The sequence below is a fragment of the Saimiri boliviensis genome, chromosome 13, assembly GCF_048565385.1.
Source record: "Saimiri boliviensis isolate mSaiBol1 chromosome 13, mSaiBol1.pri, whole genome shotgun sequence".
Lineage (NCBI taxonomy): Eukaryota > Metazoa > Chordata > Mammalia > Primates > Cebidae > Saimiri > Saimiri boliviensis.
The window spans coordinates 105,651,355-105,665,951 of record NC_133461.1 but is presented as its reverse complement, the minus strand read 5'-3'; the positions used below and the strand labels follow the sequence as shown (position 1 = coordinate 105,665,951).

Sequence of the window (14,597 nt, the reverse complement as noted above, 5' to 3'; positions counted from 1 at the left end):
GCTGCTGTGACCTTGGGCCTGGGGCCTCAAGGCCTCCCTTGGTGAGCCCATGGGTTGCAACTGACATAGCCTAAGGCCCTGCTGGTCGGTAGGGTCTCAGCTCCCCAGCCTCCCCACAACCTCCACAGCGCTCAGCACGCATGAGCACCCAGGCCACGTGGCCACACGGACTGTAGGCTCTGAGGGCAGGAGGCTGGGGCTGAAGCCCGGCCTACCACGCAGCCACTTAGCACATCCCCTATAGGTCTTCCTGGGAGCGGTCCTCTGGTAGGGGCTGGGGGCCCAGCGTGGGGCAGACCGGGCTCAGGGCCTGCCTGCGAGGCTGAGGGTCCTGCAGAAGTTGCCGAGCTTAACCTCAGCTCACGCAGGTGCTTGGCAACAGTCCCAGTGCATGGGTCAGCTGGGTGACATCTGCCAGTTCCTTTGCCTCAGTCTCCCCATCTCCACAGGGCCCATGGTGCCCACCCTGGGATCAGGGCAGAAGCAGAAGGCCTCGCAGGTGCTGAGTGCCCCCAAGCGGTATCACTTTGTGTGGTTGTGGCTGTGGTTGTGACACTCCCCTCTGTTCCTGCCCCTGGGCGCTAACCTGTAGACGATCAAGGACTGAAAGAGTGGAGGGTGTTAATGGGAGGAGGCTCTGAACCCGGAGGAAGGACGGCAGAGAGGAGAGAAGGAGCCTGTTGGACAGGGCCTGGAGGGGTCTTCGTGTCATGAGGCACTGGGAAAGGTACCCCGTCAGACTCCTCTCCACTGCGGCCCCTCTGGGGGTCATTGAGGAGCCCCCCCACCCGCTCCCACAGCGTCTGAGAAGCCTGGCCTGGTGGCTCAGCCACCTTGGCTGCTGGGACCAGAGCTATGTCCCTGCATGACCCCAGCCTCAGCATCCCATTCAGCTCCCACGTTGGGAGCTGACGGCATGGAGCAGCTGAAGGGAAGGGGCTGCCATCCTGCTCGATTTCTGGTGGAAAGAATCAGTGGGCCACAGCACACGCCATATAGGGAACAACACAGTTTGCTAGTGATGGGCTCGTCGGCCTCTTGCAAAGGGGATGTGTGTGGCATGTCAGGGGACCACTGGTTGTCACACACAAGTTTTCCGTGTCCTGGATATGTGTGCTGCTGCTAGCCAAGGCAGCTCCTGGGTGGTGGGGAGAAGCCAGCAACTGGTGAGACCTTGGGAACGCCAGGAAGAGGGTGGGACCTGCGTTGTGTGGCTCTGAACCAGCCCTGCTCCCCGACCAGGCATCTTCGGGTGCTCACAGAGTTCAGACAGCAGTCTCCCTGGGGAACTCAGCCTCCAGCCAGGGCTTGCTGTGCAACTTACGGGTCCCAGGGGAAAATGAGGGCCTGCTATGGCCTCTGCCCAGCCTATTTCCCATGGCTTCCTGGGGCTGCAGCCCTCCTGGCTTGGCTCATGGGCTCTGGAGGGAACACTGTAGGTGGTCCACAGTGACTGTGGTGGGTCCTGAGCCCGGAATCCTGCAGTCTTGCGCTATGTGGCACCCTCAAATATTGGCCAAGGAGGAAGGCAGGTCTAGGGGTGCTAAGTAACTTGCAGTGAGAGTCCTGTGAGGGAGGTGCCCAGACCTGCTTTGTTCCTGCTTATGAATCCACCTCTCAGCTTAGGCACTTCCTCCTTCCGTCTCTCCTCCCTCCTTCCCTCTCTCTCCCTCCCCCTTCCTTCCTCCATTCCTTCCTTTCACTAATGTGGGCCCAGGGCATGCTATGTGCCAGGCGCTCTGCTACACGAGGGGCCATGCCAGTGACCAGTACAGACATGGCCCTGCCCACCAGGTCCTCCCTGGAAAGGTTCACATTGTGTTACACATTGATGAAGGATTTCTCACCAACACTCCAGGTACTTCTCAGGTTCAGCCAGGATTGAGACCCGCTGTGCTGTGATGTGTGCAGGTAGGGGACATACCTGGGGGAGGGGAAGGCCGGCTGCTGTGGACCCCTGAGGCCCAGGGAGAAGCTGGGGCTGCACAGTGAAGAGAGATTCTCCCAAGGACACCTGACGACCTACCAGGCAGCAGGGCCCAGCCCCTGGCCTTGGAAAAGTCTTCCTAGGACAGCTCTGGGCAAGGCCCCCTGGTCTCTGGTAGAAAGCAGAGCTCTGGGTTAGGGCAGGAACTTCAAGAACCCAGAGACTTAGGGCAAGCTTTTTATTTTATTTTTTTTTATTTTTTCTGTAGACTGGAGTCTAGCTCTTGCTGCCCAGGCTGTAGTACAATGGCATGTTCTCGGTTCCTCACAACCTCTTATCTCCTGGGTTCAGGCGATTCTCCTGCCTCAGCCTCCCAAGTAACTGGGATTACAGGCATGCACCACCATGCCGGGCCAATTTTTTTTTTTTTTTTTTTTTTTTTAATTTTAGTGGTGACAGGGTTTCTCCATGTTGGTCAGGTTGGTCTCGAACTCTCAACCTCAGGTCATCCACCCACCTTGGCCTCCCAAAGTGCTGGGATTACAGGTGTGAGCCACCATGCCCAGATGATTTAGGGGAAACTTTAAGGACCAAAGGTAGCCTGGGGTCTTAGGCCCCTTTTGCATGACCACCACTCCCAGGTAGGATACAAGCACTCACAGAATAAGGTTTCTGAATAAGCCACTTGAGGGGTGAGAGCTAAAGAGTCCTAAAGCCACTGGGCACAGGTCAGCTGCCCAAGCAGGTAGCGAAGTCACCCCTCTTAGGAGCTGGCTTGGCCTCAGGGGACTGGACCTCTAGGATAGGATATGGGAGCAGCCGTCCCTTAAATCCTGGTAGCCCCATCCATTTGTTCCTCAAGCTGGTCAGGGTAGCCTTGGGAAGTCATCAGTAGTGTATTCCTCTCAGTCACTGGTCCTTGGGACCAGGCCCAAAGAGACCTTTTCAGGAGGGAGAGAAGCAGGAAGCATGGTGGGTGGGTCTGTATTCTTCTCTGCCAGGGTTCTTCCTGCCTCCTTGCCTGAGTGGACCAGTCGGCTGTTTACTGGGGAGTGGAAGTTCTAAAGCTTTCATACTTGCTTGTGCTGGGAGCAAAGTTTCCTTTGGGCCTTTTCATCCAGGATTTGTGAACTTACGCCTTCCAGAAAGCTGCAGAAGCGGGTCTTGGGAGAAGCAGGAAAAGGTCCTCCCAGATGGCGTTCAGGGATGATGGATTTCCTTCAGCCCCACTGAAGCTTAAGCTTTAGGGCCCCTCACTTTTATGAGCCTCTTCTGGGACCCTGTACTCAATTTTGAATTTGTAATTTTGTATTCTTTTTCATTACATTTTTTGTTTAAATTAAAATTGTTTTATGGACGTAGAGTAAAATTGACTGTATATGTGTTTGTAGAGGTCTTTGAGTTTCAATGTATAGACAGATTCACATATTCACCACCACAGTCAGCTCGCAGGACAGTTCCATCACCCCAGAACACTCCCCCATGGCCCCACTTTTAAGCAAATCATCCCTTAATTTCAGCCCCTGGGAGCTACTGATCTGTTCTCCATCCTTTTGCCTTTGCAGAATATCATGTAAGTGGAATAACACTGCATATAACTATTGACACAGACTTCATTCATTCAGGATAAGGCCTTGGAGATTCATCCAGGTTATTGTGTGCATCGGTGGTTTGTTCCTTTTTACTCCTGAGGAGTATTCCTCAGTATGGATTAGCGTAATTGCTTATATATTCACCTGCTGAAGGATAGTTGGCAAGTATGAAAAGAACTACTAAACATTTGTGTACACATTTTTGTGTGGACATAACTCTTTGTTTCTAGAATACCCAGAGAGGGATCTGTGGGTCATTTGGGGATAGGATGTTTAACTTTACCAGAGACTATCCACTGTTTTCCAGAGTGTCAGTGGCTTTTGCATTGCCACTGCAATAGATGAGCATTCTAGTTGCTCTGTATTCTTGTCAGCACTTGACAGTGTTGGGGTATTTTTTAGCCATTTTAACAGATACGAAGTGCTCTCTCATTGTGGGGTTTTTTCATTGTGATTTTAATATATGTTTCCCTACTTACTTATAATGTTGGGCTCCCTCCTCCCCATGTTTATTTGCTATTGGGTATCTTCTTTGGTAAAATATCTGTTCAAATCTTCTACTCATTTTAAAAATTGGGTTGTTTTCTTACTAGTGAGTTTTGAGAATTCTTTGTTTATTCTAGTTACACATTCTTTGTCAGATGTGTGATTTGCAAATATTTCCTCCCAGTCCGTAGCTTGCCTTTTCATTATCTTAATAATGTCATTCACAGAGAAAAAGCTTTTAATTTTGATAAAGTTTATCTTTTTTGTTTTATGGATCATGCCTTTTCTGTCATATTTAAGAACTCTTTGTCTGATACAAGGCACAGAAACCGCTCCTAGGGTTTCTTCTTAAAGTTTTATGGTTTTACACTTTAACCCATGATGTATTTTAAGTTAGTTGTTGCATGTGAATGACTAATTATTACTACATCATTTGTTGAAAAGACTATCAACATTGAATTGTCTTTATACCTTGTGAAAAACCAACTGGCCATAATTATGTGGGTCATCTTCTGGACTCTCTTCTGTTCTGCTGATCTATGTTTCTCTCTTGGCCAATGCTACACGGTACTGTAGCTTTAGAGTAAATCCTAAAAGCAGATAGTGTTCTTCAAATTTGTTCTTTTTTTAGAATTGTTTTGACTATTGTAGTTTCATGTAAATTTTACAGCCAGCTTGTCTGTATTAAAAAAATAATCCCACTTGGGTTTTTATTGGAATTGTGTTACACCTATAGATTAATTTGAGGGCAATTGTCATCTTACTATAGTGTATCTTCCAAACCAGGAACGTGGTATGTCTCTCTATCATTCAGGTTTTCTTCAATTTCTTTTATTAGCATCTCGCAGCCGTGACATATGAATCCTGCATGTTTTATTAGATTTGTCTCTAAGAATTTCATTTTTGGAGCTAATTTAAGTGGTATATATTTTTAATTTTTAATTTTCCAATTATTCATTAATTATTTATAGAAATGCGTTTGACTTTTATAGGCTGACTCTGTATTGTGAGGCCTTGCTAAATTAATTATTTATATGAGCTTTTTAATAGATTGCTTAGGATTTTCAATCTAGACAATCTTGTCCTTTACATATAGGGACAGTTTTACCTCTTCCTTTGTAATCTGCATATACTTTCTGTATTCATTTCTTTTTCTTGACTTACTGCACATCATATTAGAAGTATGATGTCAAATAGGAGTGGTGTGTGTAGACATCATAACCCTGTTCCTGATCTTAAGACAAAAGCGTTCCGTCTTTTATCATCAAGGATGATAACTGGGAGTTTCCATAAATGCCCTTTATCTACATAAGTTTAAGGAAGTTCCCTTCTATTTCCGGTTAGCTGAGAAAATGAATGGGTGCTGAATTGTGTTACCTTTTATTTCTGCATCAGCTGTTATGATGCATGGTTAATAATGTCATAGATTACATTGCTTGATTTTTAAATATTGGACCAGCCTTTCATTCCCAAGAAAAACCCCAGTTGGCTCTGGTATATTGTTCTTTCCAGATATTACTGGATTTAATTTGCTAATATTTTGTTGAGGATTTTTGCATCTGTGTCTATGGGAAATGCCGTCTGTAGTTTTATTTTCTGGTACTGTGTTTGACTGGCTTTAGCTTTAGAGCAATGCTGGGCTCATAAAATAAATAGGGAAGTGTTTCTTCCTTTTTCATTTTCTGGAAAAGATTGTGTAGAGTTGATGCAATTTCCACTTTAAGTGCTTGACAGAATTTACTATTTTCCTTAAAGAAGGGTTCTCTGATCCTCAAGCCCCACAAAACTTGAGCTCACCCCTGTTGGGAGCTTTGAAGGTGGTTGTTATTCACAAGCAGAGATTTCAATGCTGTTTCTGAGAGCATCATTAGAAGCAGCTGGAGACTATGGGCCCAGACAGGCAAATCTGTTTAGCCCCTGCCCCTTGTAGAAATCACTTATTTTCCACTCCCGCCAGTCCTGGGCAGAGCCATAGCTAACCCCAGAGGGGCAACATAGTTTGGGCAAGACCTTCTCTGATTTTCCTGAACCATGATTGACTGTGGGGCTTCATGGAAGTCACTTAGTCTCTCTGAGCCTCAGATGAGCCAGCAGGAAAAAGAAGATGACAGCTGTGTCTCCCTCAAAAAGCTGTGCTCAGAGCACTAGATACTTCTGCTGGAGGGAACAGGAACTTTAAACAATGCCGTGACTTACAAAGTAAGGGAAAGAGATAGAATCCAAAAGATATAAACAGAGTGGGCTGAAGGGAACACAGGGACAGAGCACCTCAGGGAGCAGTAATGACTGTCATCTGCGTGGTGACTTCTAACCTCTCATCTGTCGTCACAGGCATGGTCTCATTTAAGGTCCCTGTGACCCTCCGAGGGGGGAATATGGTATGCGCTCATTCGTCCAACATGTCCTGGGGTTCTACTCTGGACTAGGCATTTCATACATGAGGAAACTAAGGCTCGGAGAAGTTAGGAGATGTCCCTCAAGGTAACACAGCCAGGTGGCAGAACTGGAAGGGAGCCCAGGTGTTTTGGGCAAACTCTATTCTTCCCCACTGTCATGCAGGTTGGACTGAGTTCAGAGGTAAGGAGACACATGGTCTACCTCTGGGAGATGCGTGGGCAGGAGCAGCCAACAACAGCACTGCTCCCCAAGCCAGACTGCCTGGGCTTGAAGCCCTGCTCAGCTACTTAGCTGGGAAGAGCAAGGTGTATGTTTTAACCTCAGTGCTTCTGTTTGCTGTCTGTAAAATGAATATTGGTAGGTAATCTTGCACCTGTTAAATGAATATTGGTAGGCAACATTGCAGCTACCTCATAGGTGTGCTGTGAGGATTAAATGAGGTAATACGTACCACATGCCCAGAACAGTGCCTGGCACAAAAGAGTGTCACGCAAACATCCGGCATTGTTGTTTGCAAAGATGTGAGGCCATCCTTTGTGCTCTGCGAGGTCACTCACTGGAAGAAAGACGAAGTCATAAGATGTTGGCAGAGGCTTGGAGAGCCCTCCTGCCTGCCCCTCCTGTGATGGGTGAGTAGCGGCACCCAGCCACGGGAGGTGCCCTCCCCAAGGTGGCCCAGTCCTGTAGACCAGAGACCAGGCCCAGCTTTCTTGATCCCGTGCTCCATGAGGACACGTGGCGTTGCTGCCTTCGCCCCCGTGCATTTCATGATCCGAGGCTACTAGGGGAGACATGGCGTGACACGCGGTGACATCCACTGTGGGAGCAAATCTGGGAGGAGAGTTGGTGTCTTCTCTTGGGAAGGGTGCCGTGAGCTTTCTGGAACCCGCCAGGAAGGTGGAGCAGGAGGGGGCTTGGAGGAATGACAGCCAATCCTGTGTCTCCTGAAGACGCAGGGCCTCCCCCCTCGGAGCGCACCTCTAGGCTGGCACCCCACGCGGTGGCAGAGGAGGGCCCGGGCCTGTGGGATGAGATCACCCGCCTGGAGCCGCCTTTCCGCGACGCTTAGGGTCTGGCGCCACCGTGTGACTGCGGGCCGGGGCCGCTTCCGCAGAGGGGATGGGAGGCCCTGCGGGGGGCGGCTGGCAGCGCAGCCTCAGAGGTCACACAGGCACTCTGGGTTTTACACGCAGGAAACTGAGATTCCGAGGGAGAGCGGCGCTGGCCCAGGGGCTTAAGAGGGGCATGCCTTATTCCTCCTCCCACCCCACCCATCTGCCTGGTTGTTTCTTGGCAGCTCCTTAGATCCTGAGGGAGACAGACACCCGGGAAACCTGGGAGGAGGAAGAATCCTAGAGCTGCCAGGACCCTCCGGCATGAGAGGCAGGGGCTTCACACGTGTTGTGGGAGACACGTGTCGCGGGTCTGCCCGGGTTCTGGTCCTGCCTGGGTCTCCCAGCACTGAGTGACTGAGGCAGGGGTGGCCTGCTTTCTAGCACTGGTGTCATCCCCTATAAAGTGGGTCCAGACCTAATCATATTGCCAACCAGTACCCCTTCGTTGTCTACTGGGGACCCAACGACTTAAGAGTAGCAGAGGAGGGGCAGGAGCGGGGCGGTGGGAAAGGATGGGCGCTTGCGTTGAGGCCTGGCGGTCAGGCGTGAGGGTGTCTGATCAGCTCCTACTGTGTCCGGGAGGTGCCTGGTGGGTGACCTGGGAGGCACCATGCTGTCCAAACTCAGTTCTGCCTGGCCCCTGGTGCTCTCTAGGCCCCAGCATCTGCTTGCTGATTGGCTTAAGGAGGAGTGGCGCCCGCTTTACCTATAACCACCGTGGTTCTTCCCACACCCTGGCATGCTCACACCCAGGAGAGTGTCAAGATTGGCTCCCCTTGGCAGGCATTCCAGTTGAATTATTCTGGGCTCATTGGTTTCCTTTGCCCTGGCCTTAGTGGGCAGAGCGGCCCGCGGCTTGGGGAAAATGTGGGGTGGAGGAGTGGAACCGGTGCCCCCTTTGCCCTGGTAGGGCAGACCTGGGTGACGTGGGACCCGGAAGGATAGGGGTAGTGCTGCCATATAACCATTCCTTCAGCTGCTGGGCCACCTGTAAGACTAGAAGAGGCAGACTCTGTGATCTGAGACCATCAGGTTTGTGTTCTGGGGCCTGGAGTCATCTGTGGCTTGTGTGCTGAAGGTGCCACCTGTCGGGAGAGCTGGGTTTGGGTCCAGGGAGCAGCTCCGATCTGGGAGATCCATGGCACTGAGGCTCTGCTGGGCATGTGGCTGTCCTGGACATGAGTGCCAAAGCTCTGGCATGCAGCCCTGCCTTGGTTCCTCGGCCGGAGCATTCTTGTCCCCAGTGCGCTGCCTCCCCACACTCCCGCCATGGTTGATCAACCCGACCCTTCCATCACCCTCCATCAGGGGCTCACCTCAGTCCCTCCCAAAGTACCAGTGATGACATCTGCTTCTGGAACCTCCCTGCACACGTTTCTTGCTGCCATCACCTCTTCCATGCAGTCCTTCCCTTCAGATCCCCAGACTTGATGCTGCTCCCCTCACTTTTGCTTTCTCCTTCACTCCTTCCTACTTCTCTCTCTGTGTGTGTGTCTGTCTCACTGTCCATGTCTCTGCCTCTGTCTCTGTCTCTCTGTCTGTCTCTGTGTGTCTGTCTCACTATGTCTCTGCCTCTGTCTCTCTGGATCTCTCCCTCCTCCTCTCCTAGTGCTCTGAGACCGGGTGCAACTTGCCCCTTCCTATTCCTGAGCCTCTTCCCTGGTTCCTTAATTTCGTGAACTCACAGGCAGGGGACCCAGGGCAAGGCAATGCCTTGTGGAAATGCCATAGTCAGCAGGTGGCGGAACCTGGAACAGAACCAGAATTTATTATTTATTTATGAATCTAGCTTTATTTCATGCTAGAGCCTCAGTTTCCCCCTGTGTTAAGTGGTGATAACCAGACCTGACCTGCAAGGTAGGCCAGGGACCCAGAGACTGTATACCTGGAAGGACCTGGCTGGGGGCCTTGTACCCCAAACTTCCTCCCATGCCCCTCCCTGATGGGGCTGTCACTGCAATGCCTGCCTCACACTGGTTCTCAGTAGGATTACACCTCCGCTCACTCCAGGGGGTGGGTCTGGAGAGAAATGAGGTGTCCATCCCAGCTACCCCGGCCAGGTCCCTTCATGATACACCCCTGCAAAGGCCCTTAGGAATTTAGAGAGAAGCCAGGAACCCCTCATCAGATGGCGAGCAGGGCTCACTGCACCTGGCATGCGTGTTTGAGGTCACCCTGTGGCTCAGTCGCCGTGTGAAGCATGGGTTATTCTGGGTTAAGAGTAGACAGTGGAGGACCAGTGAGAGACTTCTGCGTCATTCCAGGCAAGAGGGGCGGTGGCTGGGACCCGGATGGCGGTGTACCAGGGACAGAACGGACCATCCAGCAGCCCCGAGTGGGTCCTTGGTAATACCCAAAGCCAGCTGGGTTTGGATAGGGCGTCAGCCATGCACTGAATCTTTACAAGTCAGGCTCGGCATTTCAGAGGGCACAGTAGTGGGGCCTAGAACGTGCATTTCGCGGGACGGTCAGGGACAGGTGTATGGGTTCACTCCTCCTGGCGGTGGCACCCAGTTTATGGTTCCTCTTCTTGATCCTGACTGGGTGCACAGAGCTGTGCCCTCTGACCCTTGCTTCCAGGCAAGCCCTGCCACACCCGCTACCCTGGCCCAGCCTTGGAGGCTGCTGGCTGAGTTTGGATGGTGCCTTAAGTCCTTCTCTTGCCTTGGAGACACAGTTCCAGAGTTCTGGTGTGGAAATGAGGCTGGGGTTGTTATGCGGGCCTGGGGGGATGCCCGCTGTGCATATCATCCCACTAATCTTCCCACGCACCCTGTGATGCTCTCATTCTGTCCCCATTTGAAAGACGAGTAACAAGGACACAGAGCTGGAATAACTAGTTCAAGGTCCCCCACTCAGCAAGGGATGAGACTTGTGAGCCTGTGCTCTCCCACTACCTGCTTCCTCGGCCCCTTGGCCCTCCCACACAGAGCCTGGGCGTGGTCGTCAGAGGGTGGGCAGCCGATCTGAACCTGTGTCCTGGGCCCTGCTGAGACAGACTCCAGGGCAGGCCCGGAGTCCCCCTGATGTCCAGGGAGGCTGTCCAGTGGCCTTAGTGCGATCCTTGCTTGTTCCACTATCCAGCCACAGGAGCCTGTGCGGAGGGGGGCCACCTTTCTGAGCCTGTGCTGTTTCCTGTCCGTCACACATGAGAATGACACCTTCCCACTTGGCACCTGGGCATGGCCAGCCAGTGAATGGCACATAGTGGGAGCTTCACAAATGTTCATTCCCTTCCCTTCCTTTCCTCCTCCAGAACAACAGAGGAGACAACCTTGCTGGACTGTTTCCCCCGGGGTCCTGAAGCTAAGAAAGCCCACCCCCGTCCCTGAGCTCACCTGAGATGCCTACCTGCAGGCCCTGGGAAGGCATCTGGCTCCACTGTCTCATTCTCCAGATGGGTGAATGGAAACCAGGAGGAGGAGGACTTGCCTAGGGGCCCACGAGGGGTCAGCCCCGCCTTTCCTGACCAGCCCCGCCCCACCCCCATGCCTCAGCGTCATGTCTTTTTGTGGAGAGCCCCCAGAGCCCTGTCCAAGCCTCTGGGAACTTCGGAGTGCAGGGTAGTGGGGGTTGCTGGGTCTCTTGGTTTTAGGGGGATGACAAGGGTCCTCTGCAGCCCCCACGCCCACCCACACTCTCTGTGTTCTCCCCATCTCTCTGGGCAGGTATATCCGCACCATGTACCTGGGGATTCAGAGTCAGCGGCGGAAGGAACACCAGCGACGCTTCTACTGGGCTATGATGTACGAATATGCAGACGTCAACATGCTGCGCCTCCTGGAGACCTTCCTGGAGAGCGCGCCCCAACTGGTGCTACAGCTCTGCATCATGATCCAGAAGAACAGCGCCGAGACCCTGCCCTGTGAGTGCCTGCTGGCCGCGCCCCGCCACCCCGGCCTGCCCTCCACCTGGGGACCACAGGCGCCTCCCACACGCTTCGTGCCTGGTGCGCTCTGTGGGCATCGCCCATCCTGCTCTGAGTCCCCAGGATGCCCAGCCCCCAGTGCGGTGCCAACGGGGCCCACACCACACTCAAGAGCGGCACAGGCGTGTCCTGAATGTGTGTGGGCCAGCTCGGCAGCCCCAGGCCACTACGTTCATATGAGCAGAGCAGAGCCAGCTGGGACCCAGCAGAGTAGAGGGCCCTGGGCCTCCCCATTGGGGGCAGTAGCCCCTGTCCTTGGGTGCTGACGAGAGCCAGGCATTTGCACATCTACGGGTGGGGGAGCCGCAGCCCAGAGACAGCATGGGACCACAGGGGCAGTCATGTTGGGCGGCACTAATGCCTTCAGACCCTTTAAACTGTAAACCACGCCCATAAAGAAGCCCTGTTTGTAGAGCAGCTGAAGTAGCTCTGCTCAAGTTCCAGCAGGGGAGAGGGCCCAGGAGGAGGAAGGGCTGGAGGCAGCGACACATGGGGTGACGTTTGAAAGGATGTCGTGAGCAAGAAGGATCATCCTGAAGGGTAGAAGTTGCAGGGAGATGGTTATCTATTCAACAGGTGAGACAGTACAGGGAGCCATGCATGAACTGTCTTGGGAGGTGCTGAGTTTATCATCACTAGCAGTATTCAAGGCAAGAAGTTGCTGAAGAGACCCAGCCCGGAAGCTCCTGACTACAGAGCGCTCTGTGAGCATGTGTGATCTGGGTAGCCAGGCAACCGTGGGGAGGGGTCTGCCATCTGTGCCCCAGCAGGACCTCCTGGTCTCTTGGGTTCTCACCTCCAGACCCGTCAGGTCCTCTTGGTCCCCCAGCAGGCCCTCAGTGTCACCATGCTCATGGACACTCACACGGACCTCCTCACCCACATGGTCTACGAGGGCAGCCACACCCCAGGCCTTCCTCTGATCAGATGTTCCTCCTTCCTTTTTCCAAGCTGGCCCTCTGTAGGCTCCAGTCTCCTTAGGTGCTTATGCAAAAAGGGGATTTAATCTCCAAAAGCCGGTGGAAGACCGAGCTGTTCAGGCTGGAAGCTGACTGGTTGCATTCAAAGCCTGAGGACCCCGTTCTGAACCCAGCTGTGTTGCCGACAGGCTCACCTGTCAGATAAGAACTCGGCTCAGGTGAAGCCTCATGTCCCATCTACTGAACCAGCACAGCCCTCCGTGGAAGCTACCTGGTGGCAAAAGGGGCCCTGGGGGATCTGTTCATCCCGGAGAGTTGCTGGCTACAGTCTTGCTGGTCCATCACAGAAGCAAGGAGAAGGAGCCATGGGACGCTTGGACTGGACGCAGGGGAAGCCAGGCCTGAGACCCACCCTGAGCTGAGGGCCCGGTTCCCCCCTTCGGCAAGGCTTCAGAAAGCGTGAGCTGCATGCTCCAGGCAGCCACAGCCTCTGTCTTCTGGGCACCCTCAGAAGCGGGAGGGATGTGAGGATCTTCAGCTGGTGCTGCCAGTGGGGTGGCACCCGCCGGCATCTGCCGTTGGGCATCTGTAGTCTTCACTGTCAGGAAGAGGCCCCAGGTGGCCCAGGGGCTCTAGCTTCTTGGAGTCACAGCCCAGCCGGTGCCTGCAGGACCGGCAACGGGGACCTGGAGAGGAGAGCTGGAAGGAGCCAAGTCAATGTCCAGCTCTAGCTGGGACATGCGGAAGCTAAGCGGGCAGCCACGTGGAGGAGGGCAGGGCTGACCCCTCATCCAGTGTCTCCCTTCTTTTTTTGGACACACCCACATGCACACATACTCTCTCCTGGGCACCGGGAAGAGCTTGGGAACATGGAGGAACCTTGCTGATGCTCCATCTTCAGGATGCCTGAGGAGCCAGGCCGTATGCTTGGCAACGAACTGGTGTGACTGGTTGCCCACAGCTGCGGCCCTGGGAGTCCCAGCCTCACAGGATCTCCGAGAAAAGCATAGTGTGAGTGTGAACAGCATGCAGCGGTTTGAACAACATCATTTGTTCTCAGCACCAAGAGACTCACGTGTGATTGATTCTGGAGCAAGACTGGCATCACGGCATGTCTTTGAAGTGCACATTCTTGCTCTACAAACCTAACCATCAAGGAGCTCTGTGGAAGTGAGCACTGACTATGGACAGCAGCACCTGGTGCCAAGATGAGCTGCCCACTGGCAGGGCAATGTCTGGTGCCCTGGTAGGACCTCCATATCCAACCTGCCCTCAGATCCCAGGGCTGCTGCTCCCTAGTCCAGAGCAACAATGCTGTCATGGGCATATTTGCTGGCAGTGGGGAGAGACACCTTTCTGTCCCATCTGAGTCCTTCTTTTTCTCAAAGCCAATTCAGCTGCGGTCTGAGACTCCATCTTAGCCTGTTTGTGCTGCTATAACAAAATGCCTGAGAGTGAATAATTTATAAAGAACGGAAATTTATTTTCTCCCAGTTCTGGAGGCTGGAAGGTCTAAGGTCAAGGCACCTGCAGGTTCAGCTGCCTGATGAGGGCTGCAGCCCTGGAAGGGAAGAACACTGTGTTCTTACATGGCGGAGGGCAGAAGGACAAGCCATCTGCGTGCTGTACGAAGCCTCTTTTATGAAGCCCTCAATTCCATTCACAAAAGAGAAGTCCTTAGGGCCTGATCACCTCTCAAAGGTCCCAATTCCTAATCCTATCACATTGGCAACATCTGAACTTTGGACGGGGACACCTTCAGACCATAGCAGACTCTGCTCATTTAAAATGCCTTTTGCTGTTTCCGTTTCAAATCCTCCCCTCTCTGTACCACCAGGGCTGCCAAGTTACGCTTCCTTTCATCTTTTCCTCTTTCCATTTCTGGCCAGATCTTGAAACCCCCAACAGATGGAGCAGGTGGCAGGGTGGTGTACAGGTGGGCTCCTGATGGGAAATTTGAAATCCAGGGACCTGGTCACCACTTATACCGTCTTGTGATTTTGGACCTTCATCTTTTCACAACCCCATTTTCTCTTTTGTATACTGGAAGAAAGAAGAAGAATACCTAATTTTCAGTGGGGAGGCAATGATAGAACACCCAAGAGAGTACTTTATAAACTTTCAAACTCCATGGGCACCTAGGGGGCTGTGTTTATCATTTCCAGGGCCAGGTGGAGTCTTCCTCTTACAGGGCTCAGATGGCTACCTCCCCATCATCAATTCGGCACCCAC

The 14,597-nt window shown here is 52.8% G+C and overlaps 1 protein-coding gene across 1 annotated transcript in view; it reads left to right on the top strand.

The window, feature by feature from the left end:
• Positions 1–14,597, top strand: part of XKR6 (XK related 6) — a 319,850-nt gene that overhangs the window by 248,428 nt on the left and 56,825 nt on the right. Inside the window, exon 2 of the mRNA XM_003944174.3 lies at positions 11,186–11,382. Within this exon, the coding sequence (XP_003944223.2) occupies positions 11,186–11,382 (197 nt within the window). The remainder of the gene's footprint in view (positions 1–11,185; positions 11,383–14,597) is intronic.